The 22,500-nt window shown below is 42.4% G+C and overlaps 3 protein-coding genes across 3 annotated transcripts in view; 1 reads left to right on the top strand and 2 right to left on the bottom strand.

Moving 5' to 3' along the window:
- Nucleotides 1–2,029, bottom strand: part of LOC132780461 (sphingolipid delta(4)-desaturase/C4-monooxygenase DES2-like) — a 9,823-nt gene extending 7,794 nt beyond the window's left edge. The window contains exon 1 of the mRNA XM_060784181.2: nt 1,922–2,029. Coding sequence (XP_060640164.2) covers nt 1,922–2,003 — 82 coding nt within the window. The 5' untranslated portion in view covers nt 2,004–2,029. The remainder of the gene's footprint in view (nt 1–1,921) is intronic.
- Nucleotides 2,030–7,701: 5,672 nt separating this feature from the next.
- On the top strand, nt 7,702–18,302 carry LOC137097974 (DNA-directed RNA polymerase II subunit RPB9). Its single transcript, XM_067473491.1, has 6 exons — nt 7,702–7,807; nt 8,157–8,211; nt 11,667–11,740; nt 12,801–12,875; nt 15,421–15,472; nt 18,115–18,302. Exons 1-6 carry the CDS (start codon nt 7,749–7,751, stop codon nt 18,175–18,177), a joined length of 378 nt encoding a protein of 125 aa, XP_067329592.1. The 5' UTR covers nt 7,702–7,748; the 3' UTR covers nt 18,178–18,302.
- A 383-nt stretch (nt 18,303–18,685) lies between these two features.
- The window catches only part of LOC137094874 (putative transcription factor ovo-like protein 3), an 8,106-nt gene continuing 4,291 nt past the window's right edge, over nt 18,686–22,500 (bottom strand). The window contains exons 3-6 of the mRNA XM_067460793.1: nt 21,773–21,956; nt 19,938–20,141; nt 19,792–19,878; nt 18,686–18,717 (exon numbers count right to left, since the gene is read on the bottom strand). Coding sequence (XP_067316894.1) covers nt 18,686–18,717; nt 19,792–19,878; nt 19,938–20,141; nt 21,773–21,956 — 507 coding nt within the window. The remainder of the gene's footprint in view (nt 18,718–19,791; nt 19,879–19,937; nt 20,142–21,772; nt 21,957–22,500) is intronic.

Below are 22,500 nucleotides of genomic sequence, written 5' to 3' on the forward strand. Positions count from 1 at the left end.
TCGTTTGTGGGATTAACAGAACTCAAAAACCACTGGATGAATTGACACCAAATTTGGACACAAGACACCTAACAACCCAATGTATGTCCTTCACTCAAAAAATTGATTTTGTCATTTGGGAGTTGTAGTGGCTGGGATTTATAGTTCACTTATAATCAAAGAGCATTCTGAACACCACCAACGTTGGAATTGAACCAAACTTGGCACACAGTCCTCCCATGACCAACAGAAAATACTGGAAAGATTTGGTGGGCATTGACCTTCAGCTTGGGAGTTGTAGTTCACCTACATCTAGAGAGCACTGTGGACTCAAACAATGGTGGATGATCTGGACCAAACTTGGCACGAATACTCCATATGCCCAAACATGAACACTGGTGGAGTTTGGGGAAAATAGAATCTTGACATTTGGGAGTTGTAGTTGCTGGGATTTATAGTTCACTTATAATCAAAGAGCATTCTGAACTCCACCAGCGATGGATTTGAACCAAACTTGGCTCCCATGACCAATGGAAAACACTGGAAGGGTTTGGTGGGCACTGACCTTGAGCTTGGGAGTTGTAGTTCACCTACATCTAGAGAGCACTGTGGACTCAAACAATGGTGGATGATCTGGACCAAACTTGGCATGAATACTCCATATGCCCAAATGTGAACAATGCTGGAGTTTGGGGAAAACAGACCTTGAGATTTGGGTAGTTGCTGGGATGTATAGTTCACCTACAATCAAAGAGCATTCTGAACTCCACGAATGACAGAACTGAACCAAAGTTAGCACACAGAACTCCCATGACCAACAGAAAATACTGGATTTGATGGGCATTGACCTTGAGCTTGGGATTTGTAGTTCACCTACATCTAGAGAGTACTGTGGACTCAAACAATGGTGGATCTGGCCACAGCAACACATGGCAGGGGACAGCTAGTATATAAATAAATGATGTAATGTTTAATGTATTTGAACCAAACTTGGCTCCCGTGACCAATGGAAAACACTGGAAGGGTTTGGTGGGCATTGACCTTGAGCTTGGGAGTTGTAGTTCACCTACATCTAGAGAGCACTGTGGACTCAAACAATGATGGATCTGGACCAAACTTGGCACAAATACTCAATATGCCCAAATGTGAACAGTGGTGGAGTTTGGGGAAAATAGAATCTTGACATTTGGGAGTTGTAGTTGCTGGGATTTATAGTTCACCTGCAATCAAAGAGCATTCTGAACTCCACGAATGATAGAATTGGGCCAAACCTCCCACACAGAACCCCTATGTGGGCCACAGCAACGCGTGGCAGGGGATAGCTAGTAATAATAATAATAATAGTAATAATAATAATAATAATAATAATAATAATATAGATCCAGCCACAGCATCAACAAGTCTGAACTACGTTGAGCTGCATTGTATGGGTCTGCATTTATCATATAATGTAGTTCGAACTGCATTAAATGCCAGGTTTGTGTTTTTTGTTTTGGTCGTGTCAGGAGCGACTTGAGAAACTGCAAGTCGCGTCTGGTGTAAGAGAATTAGCCGTCTGCAAGGATGTTGCCCAGGGGACGCCCGGATTATTTCTGATGTGTTATCATCCTTGTGCGAGGCTTCTCTCATGTCCCCACATGAGGAGCTGGAGCTGACAGAGGGAGCTCATCCGCACTATATGCCAGTATAGATACAGCCACAGTAATAACAAGTCTGAACTACATTGTATGGGTCTGCACTGAACATATAATGCAGTTCAAGCTGCATTATATGGCACTATAGATCCAGTTTGTGTGTCACTTTCTACTTATGGCAACTCAACTGCAGGGTCATCCAGAACATTGAGCGATGGCATATGAAAGTGTTGTCAAACTGCATTAACCCAACAGTGTAGATGGAACCAGGGAGCCCTTAAGAGAAGGGAAGCGGTTGCAGAACTCACCCAGGATCTCCTTCCTTCGCTGAGTGTGGGGCTGGTCGGTGTAGACCCACTCGAAGTCATCTCTGCTCCCGGCGCTCCCCATTAGTAGGAACCCCAGTCCGTCCTCTTCTCTGTCACTCCTCTGCTGTGGACCTCTTGTCACTCGTCTCTTTTGGAGAGCTGCGCTTTCATGCCGTCCCCAAAGGCACCACCGGCTCAACCAGTTTGTCTTCCTTGCAGCTGGGGACCAAATTGCCAGTGGGGCGTGCAAAGGATAGCCGCCGGGTAGCATTGCTGGGAACCATGTACCTGCCTTGAGTCACAGGTAGCAGGACTCAAGAACTCATGGGCATTGCACTAGGTCACACAATTTTTGTGATCTGCTGCCTTTCAAAGCCATCTTCTATGTGCTGAGTTAGGTTCAGCACTTGCGATGTGCAGCTTTTGCCTTTCCTGAAGCCATCTTGCTGTGGGATCAGACAGGGGTCTATTTGTTCCATAATTCTATTCAAAATAAGTCTCTCCAGAACTTTGTAGAAGTGGCACAGCATGGAGATTGGTCTGTAGCTTTTTGGGTCATTACGGTCTTTGCCTAGCTTCCAGATGGCGATGACTCTTGCTTTCCTCCAGATTTTGGGGATCTGACAGGATGCAGTGCAGTTGTTCATCAGCTCCAGCAGGCAGCGCCTTGCTTTTGGACCAAAGTTCTTGATTTGTTCCATCCGTAGATCATCCAATCCAGCTGCTTCCATTTACGATAAATATAAAATACACAATTTTTGTTCCTGGGCTATTTATTTTATTCATTGTGTCATCAGCAACCAAAAACAAACAAACAAACAGACAAATCACAAAGTTTGCAAGCTTGGTAGTTGATTAAATGTCCTTTGACCAGTATCTGGCCACTTGGAGTGCCTCTGGTGTTGCTGCAAGAAGGTCCTCCATTGTGCATGTGGCAGGGCTCAGGTTGCATTGCAGCAGGTGGTCAGTGGTTTGCTCTTCTCCACACTCGCATGTCAAGGATTCCACTTTGTGGCCCCATTTCTGAAGGTTGGCTCTGCATCTCGTGGTGCCAGAGCGCAGTCTGTTCAGCGCCTTCCAAGTCGCCCAGTCCTCTGTGTGCCCAGCGGGGAGTCTCTCATTTGGTATCAGGTTCTGGGTTTAAGCCTGCCACTTTTGAACTCTCGTTTGCTGGGGTGTTCCAGCTAGTGTCTCTGTAGATCTTAGGAAACTATTTCTTGATTTAAGTCGTTGACGTGCTGGCTGATACCCAAACAAGGGATGGGCTGGAGATGTCTCTGCCTTGGTCCTTTCACTATTGGTTGCTACTTCCCGGCGGATGTCAGGTGGTGCAATACCAGCTAAACAGTGTAATTTCTCCAGTGGTGTAGGGCGCAGACACCCCGTGATAATGCGGCATGTCTCATTAAGAGCCACATCCACTGTTTTAGCGTGTTGAGATGTGTTCCACACTGGGCGTGCATACTCAGCAGCAGAGTAGCATAGTGCAAGGGCAGATGTCTTCACTGTTATTAGAACCAAGGCCATCAAAGTCAGAATTTAAAAAGTCGACGACAGATCCCAGGTGTAGACTCTGCAAGGAAGCAGATGAAACAACAGATCCCATCTTCAGCTGCTGCAAGAAAATTGCGCAAACAGACTCCAAGCAGAGGCACAACACTGTTGTTCAGATGAGTCATTGGAACTTGTGCCACAAACACCATCTGCCTGCGACAAAGAACTAGTGGGATCACCAAGCCGGAAAAAGTTACAGAGAATGAACACGCCAAACTCCTCTGGGACTTCTGGATTCAGACAGACAGAGTTTTGGAGCATAATACTTCTGACCTCACGATTGTGTTAAAAAGCCAAGTATGGATCGTCGATGTCGCAATCCCAGGTGACAGCAGGATTGCAGAGAAACAACAGGAAAAGCTGACACGATATGAGGGTTTAAAGATCAAACTGCAAAGATTCTGACACAAACCAGTAAAGGTGGTCCCAGTGGTGATCGGCACACTGGGTGCAGTGCCTAAAGACCTTGGCCTGCACTTAAACACAATCGGCGCTGACAAGATTACCAGCTTAAGCGGCTGAGGGCGAAAAGGAAGGGGCCTGAGGCTGTTAGGAATGGTGGGAGTTGGAGTCCAAAACACCTCGAGGGCCCAAATTCGTCCACACCTGATCTAGATGCACCTCTACATTGGTCCGTTTGGTTGCAAAAGAGGCTCAAGTTGGGAAGGCTTTTGCAAGAGATCCTCGGCCATTTCCGGAGCTGTCATAAGAACCAATTCTACCAGCTAGACAGCTTTAGCCGGACCGGTCAGTTGGAAACAAAAATGTGTAGATCTCTGACCGATACAGATCCTTACGAAAGATGCCCTCTTCCACTTTGATTGCAGTAGATTCCTGCCACTGATAACAGCCTTGTGCCAAAGTTTTTAAAAGTTGAGTTTACGAAGCAAACCCTTACTTACCCTCGTGGTTCAAATTAACGCCAAGTAGTTATAGTTAGTTCCCGTTCTGGAATATGCAAAAGTAACACACTAGGTAAAGGTAAAGGTTTCCCCTTGACATTAAGTTCGGTTGTGTCCGACTCTGGGGGTTGGTGCTCATCTCCATTTCTAAACTGAAGAGCCGGCGTTGTTCGTAGACTCCTCCAAGGTCATGTGGTCAGCATGACTGCATCGAGCGCCGTTATTTTCCTGCCGGAGTGCTACCTATTGATCTACTCACACTTGCATGTTTTCGAACTGCTAGATTGGCAGAAGCTGGGGCTGACAGCTGGAGCTCACGCTGCTCCTTGAATTCATACCTGCAACGTTTTGGTCAATAAGTTCAGCAGTTCAGCGGTTTAACCCACTGATTCTATATTATTATTATTATTATTATTATTATTTGATCCTGTGACCTTTCGGTCAGCAAGCTCAGCAGCTCAGCGGTTTAACCCACTAATTCTATATTATTATAATTAATTTATTATTATTATTATTATTTGAACCTGTGACCTTTCGGTCAGCAAGCTCAGCGATTTAACCCACTGATTCTATATTATTATAATTTATTATTACTTTAAATTATTATTATTATTATTTGAACCTGTGACCTTTCGGTCAGCAAGCTCAGCAGCTCAGCGGTTTAACCCACTGATTCTATATTTTTATAATTAATTTATTATTATTATTATTATTATTATTATTTGAACCTGTGACCTTTCGGTCTGCAAGCTCAGCAGCTCAGCGGTTTAACCCACTGATTCTATATTATTATTATTAATTATTAATTATTATTATTATTATTATTATTATTTGAACCTGTGACCTTTCGGTCAGCAAGCTCAGCAGCTCAGCGGTTTAACCCACTTATTCTATATTATTATAATTATTATTATTATTATTATTATTATTATTATTATTACCTGTGACCTCGTGGGCCATCCAGTCCAACCCCATTCGGCCAAGAAGCAGGAAAATTGCATTCAAAGCACACCCGACAGATGGCCATCCAGCCTTCTATAATGTTTTAATAATTCTGTAACCCACCACATACTCTCACCCAACCTTTTTAACATGTATGCAGTTTTTAACACATCATGTGAGGATGTGCGGGGCTGGATGAAGGCAAAGCTGGGGTGAAAATGGCTGGAAGAAACATTAACAACCTCAGATATGCAGATGACACCACCCTGATGGCCGAAAGCGAGGAGGAGCTGAGGAGCCTTCTAATCAAGGTGAAAGAAGAAAGCGCAAAAGCCGGGTTGCAGCTAAACGTCAAAAAAACCAAGATTATGGCAACAAGAATGATTGACAGGTGGGAAATAGAGGGAGAAAATGTGGAGGCCGTGACAGACTTTGTATTTCTAGGTGCAAAGATGAGTGCAGATGCAGACTGTGGCCAGGAAATCAGGAGACGCTTCCTTCTTGGGAGGAGAGCAATGTCCAGTCTCGATAAAATCGTAAAGAGTAGAGACATCAGACCGGCAACCAAGATCCATTGCCTAGTCCAAGCCATGGTATTCCCTGTAGTCACCTACGGATGTGAGAGCTGGACCTTAGGGAAGGCTGAGCGAAGGAAGATCGATGCTTTTGAGCTGTGGTGTTGGAGGAAAGTTCTGAGAGTGCCTTGGACTGCGAGAAGATCCAACCAGTCCATCCTCCAGGAAATAAAGCCCGACTGCTCACTGGAGGGAAAGATACTAGAGACAAAGCTGAAGTATTTTGGCCACATCATGAGGAGACAGCAAAGCCTAGAGAAGACAATGATGCTGGGGAAAGTGGAAGGCAAAAGGAAGAGGGGCCGACCAAGGGCAAGATGGATGGATGCCATCCTTGAAGTGACTGGACTAACCTTGAAGGAGCTGGGGGTGGTGACGGCCAACAGGGAGCTCTGGCGTGGACTGGTCCACGGGGTCACGAAGAGTCGGAGACGACTGAATGAATGAACAACAACAACCCACCACAAGGAGAGGAAGGTAAGAAATAAAAATATTATTATTATTGTATTGTTGAAGGCTTTCATGGCCAGAATTACTAGGTTTATTAATATGAATGTATTAATATTGAGCATATTAATATTATTTGAATATAATATTATTTATAATATATTTTAATATTATTTTAATATTATTTGAATATTAATAATAGGTGTTTAAGGAATTTGAGATAATATTAAAGAGATATATGCATAGAGAATAAATTGCATATATGCATATATATATACATAAGATGTATATAATATAAGATGTTTTAATATGTATATATATTAATGTATATAAGATGTATATAATATATAATATATATTATATAAGATGTACATAAGATGTATATAAGGTGTTTTAATATGTATATAATATATATTATTGTATATAAGATGTATACAATATAACATACAATGTATATTATATAAGATGTGTATATATTAATGTATATAAGATTTATATAATATACAATGTATATTATAGAAGATGTATATATATATATTAATGTATATAAGATGTACATAAGATAAGATGTATATAATATAAGATGTTTTAGTATGTATATAATATATATTATTGTATATAAGATGTATATAATATAATATATAATGTATATTATATAAGATGTATATATTAATGTATATAAGATGTATATATAATATATAATGTATATTATAGATGTATATAAGATGTACATAAGATGTATATAATATAAGATGTTTTAATATGTATATATATTAATGTACATAAGATGTATATAATATATAATGCATATTATAGAAGATGTACATAAGATAAGATGTATATTATATAAGATGTATATATATGAATGTATATAAGATGTATATAATATAATATATAATGTATATTATATAAGATGTATATAAGGTAAGATGTATATAATATAAGATGTTTTAATATGTATATAATACATATTAATGTATACAAGATGTATATAATATATATTGTATATTATATATTATGAATATAATATAATATATTAATGTATATAATATAAGATGTATTAATATGAACATATTAATATTAATAGGATTAATAGGAAAATAGCATAACACATGGAACTACAACTGGGTAAAATATGCTGCTTGGGGATAATGGGAGCTGCAATCCAAAAAAAGTCCACTTTCCCATAAGAAAGAAAAACCATAATCAATGCAGCAAAGCAGAAACCAGCATTGTAGTCCTGTGAGCTGACGTCACTCAGAGGTATATTGGCCCTTGGCGGCTTCCGTGCCTGGATTCTAACCACCCGCTCTTTGCGCCTGCGCATTGTGAATTGTGAAGTCAAACCCAAGCCCGGAAGGGAGCCCTTTTCGTTCTGCGCCTGCGCATTTCAGTTCAACAGCCAGCATGGAGACAGAAGGGACTTATGAGCCTGGCTTTGTAGGGATTCGCTTCTGCCAGGAATGGTGAGACTGCTTGGGGATGATAGGAGCTGGAGTCCCATCATCCCCAACTGTTTTGGAGTTAGTGATCCCCATAGTTTGGGAAAAGATCCTGATTTGGGCGTCTGCACTGGAGAATTAAAGCGGTTTGACACCGCTTTAGTTGCCAGGGCTCAGGGCAGTGGGATGATGGGGTTTGCAGTCCATATTTGAAGACCTTGTGAAGCTCCAAACCCCAGGATCTTATTGCACTGAGCTGTATCACTTAAAGCGGGTTCAAACTGGGTTAACTCTACAGTGTAGATGCAAACCTATGCAAACTCATTTTTTTCTCATTTTTTCCTGGTTTCTTTTCTTTTTTTTTTTTGAACAGCAACAACATGTTATACCCCAAGGAAGACAAAGAGAACCGGATCCTTCTCTATGCGGTGAGTGGAAAATCCTACAGATCAGGCCTGGGCCAACTTGGGCCCTCCAGGTGTTTTGGACTACAACTCCCACAATTCCTAACAGCCTACCGGCTGTTAGGAATTGTGGGAGTTGTAGTCCAAAACACCTGGAGGGCCCAAGTTGGCCCAGGCCTGATTTGAACCATTATATGTCATTTCCAAATCGGTTATATCATATCAATAACAACAATAATAGTAATCAATATAGGACGGTAATGATCTTGGTCACCTGTTGAAGAGAGGAAGTAGATGTTTACCTTCCGAATGTCAGGATTATTGAAAGTATGCATGTATGTTTTTTCAGTGTGATTAATATGTAATTCAAGATGGATTAAAATATGTATTCGAGATGGATTCAGTTATGTTCAAATGTATGCTGGAATTGTTGTTGTAAGAGACAGAGAAGCAGAGAAGAAAAGACCTTGGCAGAAGTAAGATAAGTTCTCTCTGTCTGGGAAGAATTAGGGAGTTGCCGGCTTACAGCCAAAGTGAAACTGATAAGCAGATGTTCTGAATACTGTTTTTGTGCTGTGCTTTGTAGTTCATGATGTAGCCCGCTGAGAAGTAGACGTGTATTGAGATGTACTCAGTAAACTTGGAAGTTATTTCTGAAACTGGAAGACTGCAGTGTCCTGTTTTGTGTCTGTGTAACAACATGACAATAATGATAACAATAGGAAGGTAATGATCTTGATCATCTGTGGAAGAAGGTCCAATATTATATTGAAGTGGTTCTGATGAAGTCCAGCAGGAGAATGGAGACTGTGGAGTGTCAACAACACCATAATAATAATAATAATAGGAAGGTAATAATCTTGATCATCTGTGGAAGAAGGTTCAATATTATATTTAAGTGGTTTTGATGAAGTCCAACAGGAGAATGGAGTCTGCAGAGTGTCAATATAACAACAACAACAACAACAACAACAACATGATGATGATAATGATGATAATAATAATAATAATAATAGGAAGATAATGATCTTGATCATCTGTGGAAGAAGGTCCAATATTATATTGAAGTGGTTTTAATGAAGTCCAGCAGGAGAATGGATACTGCGGAGTGTCAATATAACAACAACAACAACAACATAATAATAATAATAGGAAGGTAATGATCTTGATTATCTGTGGAAGAAGGTCCAATATTATAATTAAGTGGTTCTGATGAAGTCCAGCAGGAGGATGGAATCTGCTGGGTGTCAATATAACAACAACAACATGATGATGATAATAATAATAATAATAATAGGAAGGTAATGATCTTGATCATCTGTGGAAGAAGGTCCAATATTATATTGAAGTGGTTCTGATAAAGTCCAGCAGGAGAATGTAGGCTGCGGAGTGTCAGTATAACAACAACAACAACATGATGATGATGATGATGATGATGATGATAGGAAGGTAATGATCTTGATCATCTGTGGAAGGTCCAATATTATATTTAAGTGGTTCTGATGAAGTCCAGCAGGAGAATGGAGACTGTGGAGTGTCAATATAATAACAACAACAACAACAACAACAACAAGGAAATTATATTGTTGATATGATATATTGTTGATATATAATAAGAAGAAGAAGAAGAAGAAGAAGAAGAAGAAGAAGAAGAGGAAGGTAATGATGTTGATATCTGTGGAAGAAGATCCAATATTATAATTAAGTGGTTCTGATGAAGTCCAGCAGGAGAATGGAGTCTGTGGAGTGTCAATATAACAACAACAACCACAATAACATATTAATAATAATAATAATAATAATAGGAAGGTAATGATTTTGATTATCTGTGGAAGAAGGTCCAACATTACATTGAAGTGGTTCTGATGAAGTCCAGCAGGAGGATGGAGTCTGCAGAGTGTCAATAAAACAGCAGCAGCAACAACAAGGGAATTATATTGTTGATATGATATATTGCTGATATATAATAATAATAATAATAATAATAGGAAGGTAATGATCTTGATCATCTGTGGAAGAAGGTACAATAGTATATTTAAGTGGTTCTGATGAAATCCGGCAGGAGAATGGAGTCTGCGGAGTGTCAGTATAACAACAACAACAACAACAATATGATGATGATGATGATGATGATGATGATGATGATGATAATAATAATAGGAAGGTAATGATCTTGATCATCTGTGGAAGAAGGTCCAATATTATATTTAAGTGGTTCTGATGAAATCCAGCAGGAAAATGGAGACTGTGGAGTGTCAATATAACAACAACAACAACAACAACAACAGGAAGGTAATGATATTGGTGATATCATAGAATCATAGAATCTGTTGAATTGAGGAAGTAGATGTTCAACTTCGGTCCCAGATTATATTTAAGTGGTTCTGATATGTCAAGTGAAGAAGTAGGTGTTTGCCTTTGGAAGAAGGTTCAGTATTATATTTAAGTGGTTCTGATGAAGTCCGGCAGGAGAATGGAGGCTGCCGAGTGTCAATAATAATAATAATAATAATGAGGAGGAGGAGGAGGAGGAGAAGGAGGAGGAGAAGAAGGTGGTAATGATATTGGTCTTCTGTTGAATTGAGGAAGTAGATGTTCAACTTCGGTCCCAGATTATATTTAAGTGGTTCTGATGAAGTCCAGCAGGAGAATGGAGGCTGCATAATTGTTGTTGCTGTGGTTGTTATTGACATCCTTGAAGCCTCTATTCTCCTGCTGGGCTTCATCAGAACCACTTAAATATAATATGGACCTTGTTCCAAAGGCGAACATCTGCTTCATCTCTTCAACAGATGACCAAGATCATTCCCTTCCTATTGTTATTGTTATTATTATTATTGACACCCTGCACCCTCCATTCTCCTGCTGGACTTCATGAGAGCCACTTAAATATAATACAGATCTTCTTCCAAAGGCAAACACCAAGATAATTACCTTCCTATTATTATTATTTGATACACAACAAGATTAGTTCACAGCAAACAAGATCACTATGTTGGTTTTTGTATTCGATCACATGTCGGACACTTCCCAAGTGTCTAGGACTGGGTGATGTTCGGCAAATTATGCATGCAGATCTGAGTAGGGTGGCCTTTTGTAGCCGACAGGTGGTAATTTTATCAGCCCTGATTGTTTTTAAGTGCAGGCCAAGGTCTTTAGGCACTGCACCCAGTGTGGCCATCACCGTTGGGAGCACCTCTACTGGCTTGTGTCAGAGTCTTTGCAGTTCGATCTTTAAATCCTCAAATTGTATACGCTTTTCCAGTTGCTTCTCGTCCACTCTGCTGTCATCTAGGATTGCAACATTGGCGATCCACACTTTGGTTTTTTCCCCACGATCATGAGGCCAGGAGGCTTGTGCTCCAAAACTCTGTCAGTCTGAATTCGGAAGTCCCAGAGTAGTTTGATGATGATGATGATGATGATGATGATGATGATTTACCCATCTTCTTCTTTCCCTCCTCTTCTATATGCCAAAGTGCCGGAACTGTGACTACCAACAAGAAGCAGACAATAGTTGCATCTACGTCAATAAGATCACCCATGAAGTCGAGTGAGTATCCTCTAAAGGGAATTTGGGGTATTTTAGTGCCAAAAGATATGAACTCCAGGATGGAAAGGGTTATGATTATATATAGAAGCCTGTTGTTGAGATCCTACATCATGCTTGTATAGTATATATCTGCGTTCTCATACTTGCAATTTAGAATCCTAGAGTTGGAAGAGACAACAACAACAACAAGGACCATCCAGCCCAACCCCATCTGCCATAAAGGAAGACACAATTATTTTTATTATGTGTATTATGTGTATTTATACCCTGCAAGGAGATGCAAGTCCCTGTTGAATCATAGTATCCTAGCGTTGGAAGAGTCCCCAAGGGCTGTGAAGTCCCTTCTGCCACAATTAAAACCCTCTCAACAGATGGACCTCCAGCTTCTGTTTAAAAACTCTACTAGACTCCTGAACAGAAACATATTTTGCCATCAAACCACTCCAATCATCATGAGAGAAGCCTCCCAACAAGGATGATAAAAACATCAAAACATCTGGGCGTCTTCTGGGCAACGTCCTTGCAGGCGGCCAATTCTCTCACACCAGAAGCAACTTGCAGTTTCTCAAGTCGCTCCTGACACGACTAAGAATAATAATAATCATGAAGTAGAGGCTGGATGGCCATCTGTCAGGGGTGCTTTGATTTTTTTCCCCTGCTTCTTCTTCCAGGTTGGACTGGATGGCCCACGATGAGGTCCTTCCAACTCTATGATTGTATGTTCTTCCTAATGTTTAGGAGGAATCTCTTCTCCTGCAATCTGGACCCATCCAGAGTAGTGGAAAACAAGCTTGCACACTCCTAAATGGGACATCCTTCCATATATTGAAACATGATGATCATGTCCCTTCTCCACTGTGACTTCCCCCTCCTCCACTGCTATATAATCCAGATTATCTGCTTTAAACAGGATTTTCTGAGTCTATACAACCATATAATGCAGTTCAAAGCAGATAATCTGGATTTCATATGGCAATGTAGGGCCTGGGACTCATCTTCACGAACTCAGCAAGACAAAAGTTCAGGCCAAACTTTATAATCGCGAAAATATTCATTTCAGTGAATTAACCCAGATCATCGCCGACGTTTCTCAAGACCCGACCCTGCCGCGAACAGAAGACCATCCCTGTCAGAAGTGAGTATAATTAAATTGGATTTTATGGCAGTAGTAAAGGTAAAAGCTTTTCCCTGACATTAAGTCCAGTTGTGTCCGACTCTGGGGGTTGGTGCTCATCTCCATTTTTAAACCGAAGAACCGGCGTTGTTCGTAGACTCCTCCAAGGTCATGTGGCCGGCATGACTGCATAGAGCACCGTTATCTTCCCACCGAGGCGGTACCTATTGATCTACTCACATTTGCATGTTTTTGAACTGCTAGGTTGGCAGAAGCTGGGAGCTCACCCCGCTCCCCGGATTCGAACCGCCGACCTTTCAGTCAGCAAGTTCAGCAGCTCGGCACTTTAACCTACTGCACCACCGGGGGCTCCTTATATGGCAGTGTAGACTCATATAATCTAGTTCGAAGCACATAATAATAGATTATCTGCTTTGATAATCTGGATTATATGGCAGAGGAGAAGGGCCCCTTGTGTCCGCAGTGATGTACACATAAAGATGGCGAGACTCCAATGAAGATCTCAAAGTTTGGGAAAGCTTCCATATTTATTTATTTATTATATATTATTTACTAACTGTCCCCTCCCACACATTGCTGTGGCCCAGTCTGTGTATATGTGTTTTGTGTGTGTATATATGTGTGTATATGTGTATATTTGTGTGTTTGCGTAAATATATATGTGGTTTTGCGCATGCGTTGTAATGTAATTTTTCCTTTTTTGACTTTTCAAATCACTTCTGCTGTGTTTTTCCATGTTTTTATGAGTGATGGTCACTCGTTGGCCTGAGACGTGTCTTGTGTCCAAATTTGGTGTCAATATGTCCAGTGGTTTTTGAGTTATGTTAATCCCACAAATGATTAACATAATCCCACAAATGAACATTATATTTTTATTTATATAGACTAGCTGTACCCGTCATTCATTGCTGTGGCCAACTTTCCCTCCCTCTTTCTCTCCTTCCTTCCCTCCCTCTTTTTCTTTCCCTTCTTCTTTCTTCCTTTTCTCTTTGGTTCCATCCTTCCTTCCCTCCTTCCTTCCTTCCCTCCCTCCCTCTCTCTCTCTCTCTTTCATTCCTTCTTTCCTTCCTTCCCTCTCTCTCTCTTTCCTTCCTTCTTTCGCTTTTTATTTCCTTTTCTCCTTCCTTCCTTCTCTATCTTTCTTTCCTTCCTCCTCCTTTCCACCTTTCCCTCCTCTTTCTCTCCTTCCTTCCTTCCTTCCTTCCTTCTTTCTCTCTCTCTTTCATTCCTTCTCTCCTTCCTTCCCTCTCTCTTTCCTTCCTTCTTTCACTTTTTATTTCCTTCTTTCTTTCGTTCCTTCTCCACCTTTCTTTTCCTTCCTTCTCTCCATTCCACCTTCTTTCCCTCTTTCTCTCCCTCCTTCCTTCCCCCCTCTCTCTCTCGTTCCTTCTCTCCTTCCTTCCTTCCCTTTCTTTCCTTCCTTCTTTCATTTTTTATTTCCTTCTCTCTTTCCTTCCTTCTCTCCTTCCTTCCCTTTCTTTCCTTCCTTCTTTCATTTTTTATTTCCTTCTCTCTTTCCTTCCTTCTCTACCTTTCTTTCCTTCCTTCCTTCTCTCCATTCCACCTTCTTTCCCTCCTTCTCTTCTCTCCTTCCTTCCTTCCTTCCTTCCTTCCTTCCTTCCTTCCTTCCTTCCTTCCTTCCTTCCTTCCCCCTTTCTGTGTATGTGTTTTGTGTGTGTATATATATTCAAATATGTTTGTGTGTATTTGTGTATATGTGTATATATGTATGTTTGTGTATACATGTGGTTTCGCGCATGCATTATAATGTATTTTTTTTACTTTTTAAGTCTCTTCTGCTCTGCTTTTCAGTATTTTTATGAGTGACGGTCACTTATTGACCTGATATGTGTATTGTGTCCAAATTTGGAGTCAATCTATCCAGTGTTTTTTGCGTTATGTTAAACCCACAAACGAACATGACATTTTTATTTATATAGATTTGCGGTATTTGTATACTGCCCTTCTCAACCCCGAAGGGGACTCAGGTCGGTTCACAGTGTTGGCAACAATTCAATGCCCTCAATGAAAGTAGTATAAAACATCAAAATTGACCCTCCCGTGATAAAACATTAAATATTATTAAACACATCACATAAAATAACATAGAAGGTATAATCTGACATGTGCTTTGTAGGACTTTGTATACAACAGCCAGCAGTGAACCATAGAATTATAGAGTTTGAAGGGACGCCCAAAGACCATCCAGTCCAACCCCCTTCTGCCAGGCAGGAAGACACAATCAAAACACTCCCAACCGATGGCCATCTAGCTGCTGTTATAGATATCCAGAGAAGGAGAGTTCAACAGACTCTGAGGCAACCTATATTCCACTAGAGATTGAAGAGACCCCCCAAAAACCATTCAGTCCAACCTCCTTCTGCTAGGCAGGAAGACACAAACAAAGCCCTCTGGACAGATGGCCATCCAACCTTTCTGAAAAGCCCCCAGAGAAGGAGACTCCAAAGTAAAAGTTCCAAATCTGTCCATTCAAAGCATTTCCTGGTTCCCTAGTTTTAACTACCTTTCTTCCCCTTCTTTCCAGATGCGGCCACAAGGAAGCGGTGTTTTTCCAGTCGCACAGCGCAAGGGCTGAGGTGAGATGAGTTTCTTGTGATGGCTGACGTCCAATCGAAAGGTTATGAGAATAGCTCATCCAGCGGCATTATATTCAATATGATCCGTAGGAATAATAATAACTACACTATGTAACACAATTTGTGTTCCAGAGTTATACATGTCATTTCCTAATTGGTTCTATCGTAAAAACATGGGAAAAGTATATTAAACCGCATAAACTTTGTTTTTGTGGGAGGGACATCATCCCGCAGCATGTATTGCTCTAGTTTTTCAATGAATATCTCATCGAGTCTCAACCAGTTCAAAAATATACAACCATCCAAGGAGAATGGCCATTTATCCATCCATCCATCCATTATCTATCTATCTATCCATTCATACAGCTATACCTATCAATCTGTACACCATCAATCTATCTTTTGAACTATATACTACTTATCTATACTACTTATACTACTATACTACTACTACTACTACTACTACTATACTACTTATACTACTACTTATGAGGTCATGAAGAGTCGGAGACGACTGAACGAATGAACAACAACTACTACTACTTATCCATTCGCCTTTCTATCTATCCATCCATCCATCTGCCCATCTATCCACCCACACATCTATCTATCTATCTATCTATCTATCTATCTATCTATCTATCTATCCATCCATCCATCCATCCATCCATCCATCCATCCATCCATCCATCCATCTGTCCATTCACCCATCTATCTGTCTGTCTGTCTGTCCGTCCATCCATCCATCCATCCATCCATCCATCCATCTATCTGTCCATCCACACATCTATCTATCCACACATCTATCTATCTGTCTGTCTATCTATCTATCTATCCATCCATCCATCCATCTTTCCATCCACCCATCTATCCATCCACATATCTATCTATCTCTCCATTGATCCATCTATCCATCCATCTGTCCATCCACCCATCTATGCACCCAAACATCTATCTATCTGTCTGTCCATCCACCCATCTATCCATCCATCCATCCATCCATCCATCCATCTATCCATCTATCTGTCCATCCACCCATCTATTTATCCACACATCTATCTGTCTGTTTGTCTGTCTATCTATCCATCCATCCATCTGTCCATCCACCCATCTATCCACCCACACATCTATCACTCCATCCATCCATCCATCTGTCCATCCACCCATCTGTCCACCCACACATCTATCTCTCCATCCATCCATCCATCCATCCATCCATCCATCCATCTGTCCATCCACCCATCTATCCACCCACACATCTATCTGTCTGTCTGTCTGTCTGTCTGTCTATCTGTCTATCTCTCCATCCATCCATATATTATTTATCTATCTATCCATTCATACAGCCATACCTATCGATCTATCTATCTATCTATCTATCTATCTATCTATCTATCTATCTGTACACCATCAATCTATTTTTGAACTATATACTACTTATCCATTCGCCCTTCTATCTATCCATCCATCTGCCCATCCATCCACCCATCTATCCACCTACCCACCCAGACATCCATCCATCATCCATCTATCCATCCATCTGCCCATCCATCCACCCATCTATCCACCCAGACATCCATCCATCTATCTATCTATCCACCCATCCACCCATCCATCTGTCCATCCACACATTTGCCTGTCTGACTGTCTACCTACCTATGTATCCATCCATCCATCTATTCATCCATCTGTCTATCCACCCATCTATCCATCCACACATCTGTCTGTCTGTCCGTCCGTCCTTCCATCCATCTATCTGTCCATCCATCTGTTCATCCACCTATCTATCCATCCATCCATCTATCCATCCATCCATCCATCTATCCATCCACCCACCTATCTATAGATTATCTATATTATCTATCTATTCATACATACACCAATTAATCAATTAATCTTTTTATCTCTCCACCCACTCACCAGTCTATCTGTTTGTCTGTCCATCTGTCTGTCCATCTTTCTATCCATCCATCTATGCCTGTCTGTCTGTCATCTGCCTGTCTATTTACTTATCTTTCGGCCCATAGACCTTTAAATAGAATTAAAAGTTGATGCTGTTAAACAAAACAGCTAAAACCAATTAAAAGTTATTTGCCTAGCTAAAACAGATACAGTGGTTTAATCCCTATTGCTTTGAGGACTGGTTTAGCATTCATCCCATTGTACATACTCTCTACACTCCAGCCTTAGGCTGTGCTGACTGGGGATGATGGGAGCTGTAGTCCAAACCTTGCAGAATCTCTCTGGTTCCAGGCTTTGTAGGATAGGCATGGGCAAACTTGGGCTCTCCGGGTGTTTTGGACTACAACTCCCACAATTCCTAACAGCCGGTAGGCTGTTAAGAATTGTGGGAGTTGAAGTCCAAAACACCTGGAGGGCTGAAGTTTGCCCATGCCTGTTTGATTGTCTATTTTGTTTTATTAATGCAATTTGCTGGCCAATTTGCTTCTTATCATCCAATTAACTGACTTCAGACACAGTTGTTTCTACTTCAGTAGCGGCTCTAATCTTTATTTACATTTCATTCAGTGCAATAACATTTACTCGTTAGTACTGTCAGATGCAAAGGAGCAAAGAAAGAGAGAGAACAAGTGGCATAATTCGTTATTATTATACACATATGTTTTTTTTATGGCTTCCAGGACGCCATGCGGCTGTATTACGTCTGCACCGCTCCGCACTGCGGTCACCGTTGGACAGAGTGAAGCTTTCCTGTCTTGGAAGCAGACCGATCCTTTTATCTACTCCTTTTTCTCTCCTTACTCCTCTTTCTCGGACTTATGGCCCACTTTGTTGTTTTACCCTAAGAATAAAAATGCTTTATTTTCTATATCAAAGCTTGGTTTGATGTTGACTCTAAGCTGGAAGGGATCCAGAGGAGGGCTGGATGGCTGTCTGTCGGGGGTGCTTTGATTGTGCTTTTCCTTCATTACATTAGGCGGTTCATGTGGTCTCTTCCAACTCTTTTGATTCTAAAAGGTAAAAGTTGTTCCCTGACATTAAGTCCATTCGTGTCTGACTCTGTGGGTTGGTGCTCATCTCCATTTCTAAGCCGAAGAGCCGGCATTGTCCGTAGACACCTCCAAGGTCATGTGGCTGGCATGTCTGCATGGAGCGCCCTTACCTTCCCGCTGGAGCGGTACCTATTGATTTACTCACATTTGCATGTTTTTGAACTGCTAGGTTGGCAGAAGCTGAGGCTGACAGCAGAAGCTAACGCCACTCCTTGAATTCATACCTGTAACCTTTTGGTCAACAAGCTCAGCAGCTCAGCGGTTTAACCCACTGATTCTATATTATTATCATTATTATTATTGGTATATTATTACTACTAGACAGAGACTGAATGGTCACTAGTTGGGAGGGCTTTGATCGTGCTTTTTCTGCATGGCCCATGTGGTCCTTTCCACATCTATCATTCTGTTGTTGTTATAATTACTACTACTACCAATACTGCTACTTCTAAGCAGAGACTGGATGCCCATCTGTAGGGGGTACTTTGATTGTGCTTTTGGCACAAGGTGGTTGGATTGGATGGCCCATGTAGTCCCTTACCACTCTATGATTCTATTTTTATGGTTATTATTTTTATTAGGCAGAGACCGGATGGCCATCTGTCAGGAGGGCTTTGATTGTGATGTGGCGGCAAAAAAAGCCAATGGGATTTTGGCCTGCATCAATAGGAGCATAGTGTCTAGATCTAAGGAAGTAATGCTCCCCATGCTCTATTCTGCTTTGGTTAGACCACACCTGGAATATTGTGTCCAATTCTGGGCACCACAATTCAAGAGAGATATTGACAAGCTGGAATGTGTTCAGAGGAGGGCGACTAAAATGATCAAGGGTCTGAGAACAAGCCCTACGAGGAGCGGCTTAGGGAACTGGGCATGTTTAGCCTGAAGAAGAGAAGGCTGAGAGGAGATATGATAGCCATGTATAAATATGTGAGAGGAAGCCACAGGGAGGAGGGAGGAAGCTTGTTTTCTGCTTCCCTGGAGACTAGGACGCGGAACAATGGCTTCAAACTACAAGAGAGGAGATTCCATCTGAACATGAGGAAGAACTTCCTGACTGTGAGAGCTGTTCAGCAGTGGAACTCTCTGCCCCGGAGTGTGGTGGAGGCTCCTTCTTTGGAAGCTTTTAAGCAGAGGCTGGATGGCCATCTGTCAGGGGTGATTTGAATGCGATATTCCTGCTTCTTGGCAGAATGGGGTTGGACTGGATGGCCCAGGAGGTCTCTTCCAACTCTTTGATTCTATGATTCTATGATTCTATGATTGTGCTTTTCCTGTCTGGCAGAAGCGATGGGACTGGATGACCCTGGTAGTCTCTTCCCACTCTTCCAATTCTGTGTCGCTCCCAAACGGGCTCCTTTTGGGGGACTGCAACACCCAGAACCCCCCGCATCAGTAGGATGGAGGGTAGAGTAAGCGAAGTCCAGGGGCCGAGGGTCTGGGGAAGCCCCCCGGGTGGAGCCGGTGGAGGTGCCCGCAGTACTCCTCGCTCTGGCTGCAGGTGAAGCCGCACTCCTCGCACACAAAGAGCTTGGAGCGGCGCTCGCGGTAGGCATAGTGCTGCTGGACGCCATGGATCTTCCTGAGGTGGGACTCCAGGGAGCAGCGCTGGGTGAAGGCTTTCTCGCAGGTGCAGCAACGGTAGGGCCTCACGCCTGAGAAAAGAGAAACCAGGTTTGTCACGGGTTGGGTGGCCATCTGTCGGGAGCCATTCGATGGTGTCGTCCTACCTGGAAGATGATGGTTGGACCGGACAGCCTTTGGGGTCTCAATCTTTAAACAGGCTGGGTGGCCATCTGTCAGGAGGGCTTTGATGGTGTCTTAACTGCATCATAGGGTTGGACTGAATGACCTTTGTGGTATCTTCTAATATACAATGATTTAGTAGTGGTTGAATGGCCATCTATTGGGAGAGATCGGATTGTGTCTTCCTGGGAAAAGGAGGTTGGACTGGATGGCCCTTTGATTCTCGGAGTCATATGTCCCACTAATGTCCATGAGGCTGGATGGCCATCAGACAGGAGGGATCAGATTGTGTCTTCCTCCATTGCAGCCTGGGGTTGGACTGGCCATCTGTCAGGAAGGCTTTGATGGTGCCTTAATTGCGTCATGGGGTTGGACTAGATGGCCCTTGGGGTATCTTCTAATTCTAAGATTGTATTCTTTGTCAGTGGTTGGATGGTCATCTGTCAGGAAGGCTTTGATGGTGTCTTAACTGCATCATAGGGTTGGACTAGATGGCCCTTGGGGTATCTTCTAATTTTAGGATTCTATTATTCAGCAGTGGCTGGGTGGCCATCTGTCAGGAAGGCTTTGATGGTGTCTTAATTGCATCATGGGGCTGGACTAGATGGCCCTTAGGGTATCTTCCTAATGATTTAGCAGTGGTTGAACGGCCATCTATTGGGAGAGATCGGATTGTGTCTTCTTGGGAAAAGGGGGTTGGACTGGGTGGCCCTTGTCGGTCCCTTCCAACTCTACGTGTCTTTGATTCTCTGAGTCATATTTCTCCATAAACCCACTAATGCCCATGCGGCTGGATGGCCATCTGTCAGGAGGGATTGGATTGTGTTTTCCTCCATTGCAGCCTGGAGTTGGACTGGATAGCCCTTGGAGTTTCTTCTAATTCTATTATTTGGCAGTGGTTGGATGACCATCTGTCAGGAAGGCTTTGATGGTGCCATAATTACATCATGTGTTGGACTGCTTGGCCCTTGGGATATCTTCTAATTCTAAGATTGTATTCTTTGTCAGTGGTTGGATGGCCATCTGTCAGGAAGGCTTTGGTGGTGCCTTAATTACATCATGTTTTGGACTAGATGGCCCTTGGGGTTTCTGCTAATTCTATTATTCGGCAGTGGTTGGAAGGCTATCTCTCAGGAAGGCTTTGATGGTGCCTTACTGTGTCATGGGGTTGGACTGGATGGCCCTTGGGGTATCTTCTAATTCTAAGATTCTATTATTCAACAGTGGCTGGATGGCCATCTGTCAGGAAGGCTTTGATGGTACCTTAGTTACATCATGTGTTGGACTGGATGGCCTTTGAGGTCTCTTCTAATTCTAAGATTCTATTATTCAGCAGTGGCTGGATGGTCATCTGTCGGGAGGGATTGGATTGTGCCTTCCTGCCTGGCAGAAGAGGGTTGGACTGGATGGCCTTTGGGGGTCCCTTCCAACTCTAGGTTCGACTTCTGCGATGCACTGTACCAAACTCAGAAATTAAAGGGGTTTGGACTAGATGGCCTTTGGGGGGTCCCCTCCAATCCTGCGTTCCTAGGAGACCCACCTGTGTGCGTCCTCAGGTGCCTTTTGAGGTCGAAGGTGTCGTTGAAGCCTTTCCCGCAGAACCTGCAGACGTGCTTCTTGACGGAGTTGTGGCACTTGAGGTGCCGGTTCAGCATGCGCTGCAGCGGGAAACGCTTGCTGCACACGGCACATGGGAATTCTGCCTGCGCCGCAACTATACGGCCCTGGAGGAGGAAGCAGAGGATGGAGAACCATACGAGGGTTGAATAAAAAGTACTGGCTTGGTCAGTAGACTTTCCTCTACAGTTCAGTTTTGGCGGGAAGCCTTAGCATTGAACGGTTGTGTTGTTAAAGTGAAAAGTAATGCCTCCCCCTTCGTAACTCCTCAACAGATGGTAGTACTGGTATGCGGCAGGTACTGGCTTGTTCATTAGATTCTCCTCTACAGTTCCATTTCGGCGGGAAGCCTTAGCATTGAACGGTTGTGTTGTTAAAGTGAAAAGTAATGCCTCCCCCTTCGTAACTCCTCAACAGATGGCAGTACTGGTATGCTGAAGGTACTGGCTTGTTCAGTAGACTCTCCTCTACAGTTCCATTTTGGTGGGAAGCGTTATCATTCAACGGTTGTGTTGTTAAAGTGAAAAGAAATGCCTCCCCCTTTGTAACTCCTCAACAGATGGTAGTACTGGTATGCGGCAGGTACTGGCTTGCTCAGTAGACTCTCCTCTACAGCTCCATTTTGGCAGGAAGCCTTATCATTGAACGGTT

Source organism: Anolis sagrei, chromosome X (genome assembly GCF_037176765.1).
Source record: "Anolis sagrei isolate rAnoSag1 chromosome X, rAnoSag1.mat, whole genome shotgun sequence".
NCBI lineage: Eukaryota > Metazoa > Chordata > Lepidosauria > Squamata > Dactyloidae > Anolis > Anolis sagrei.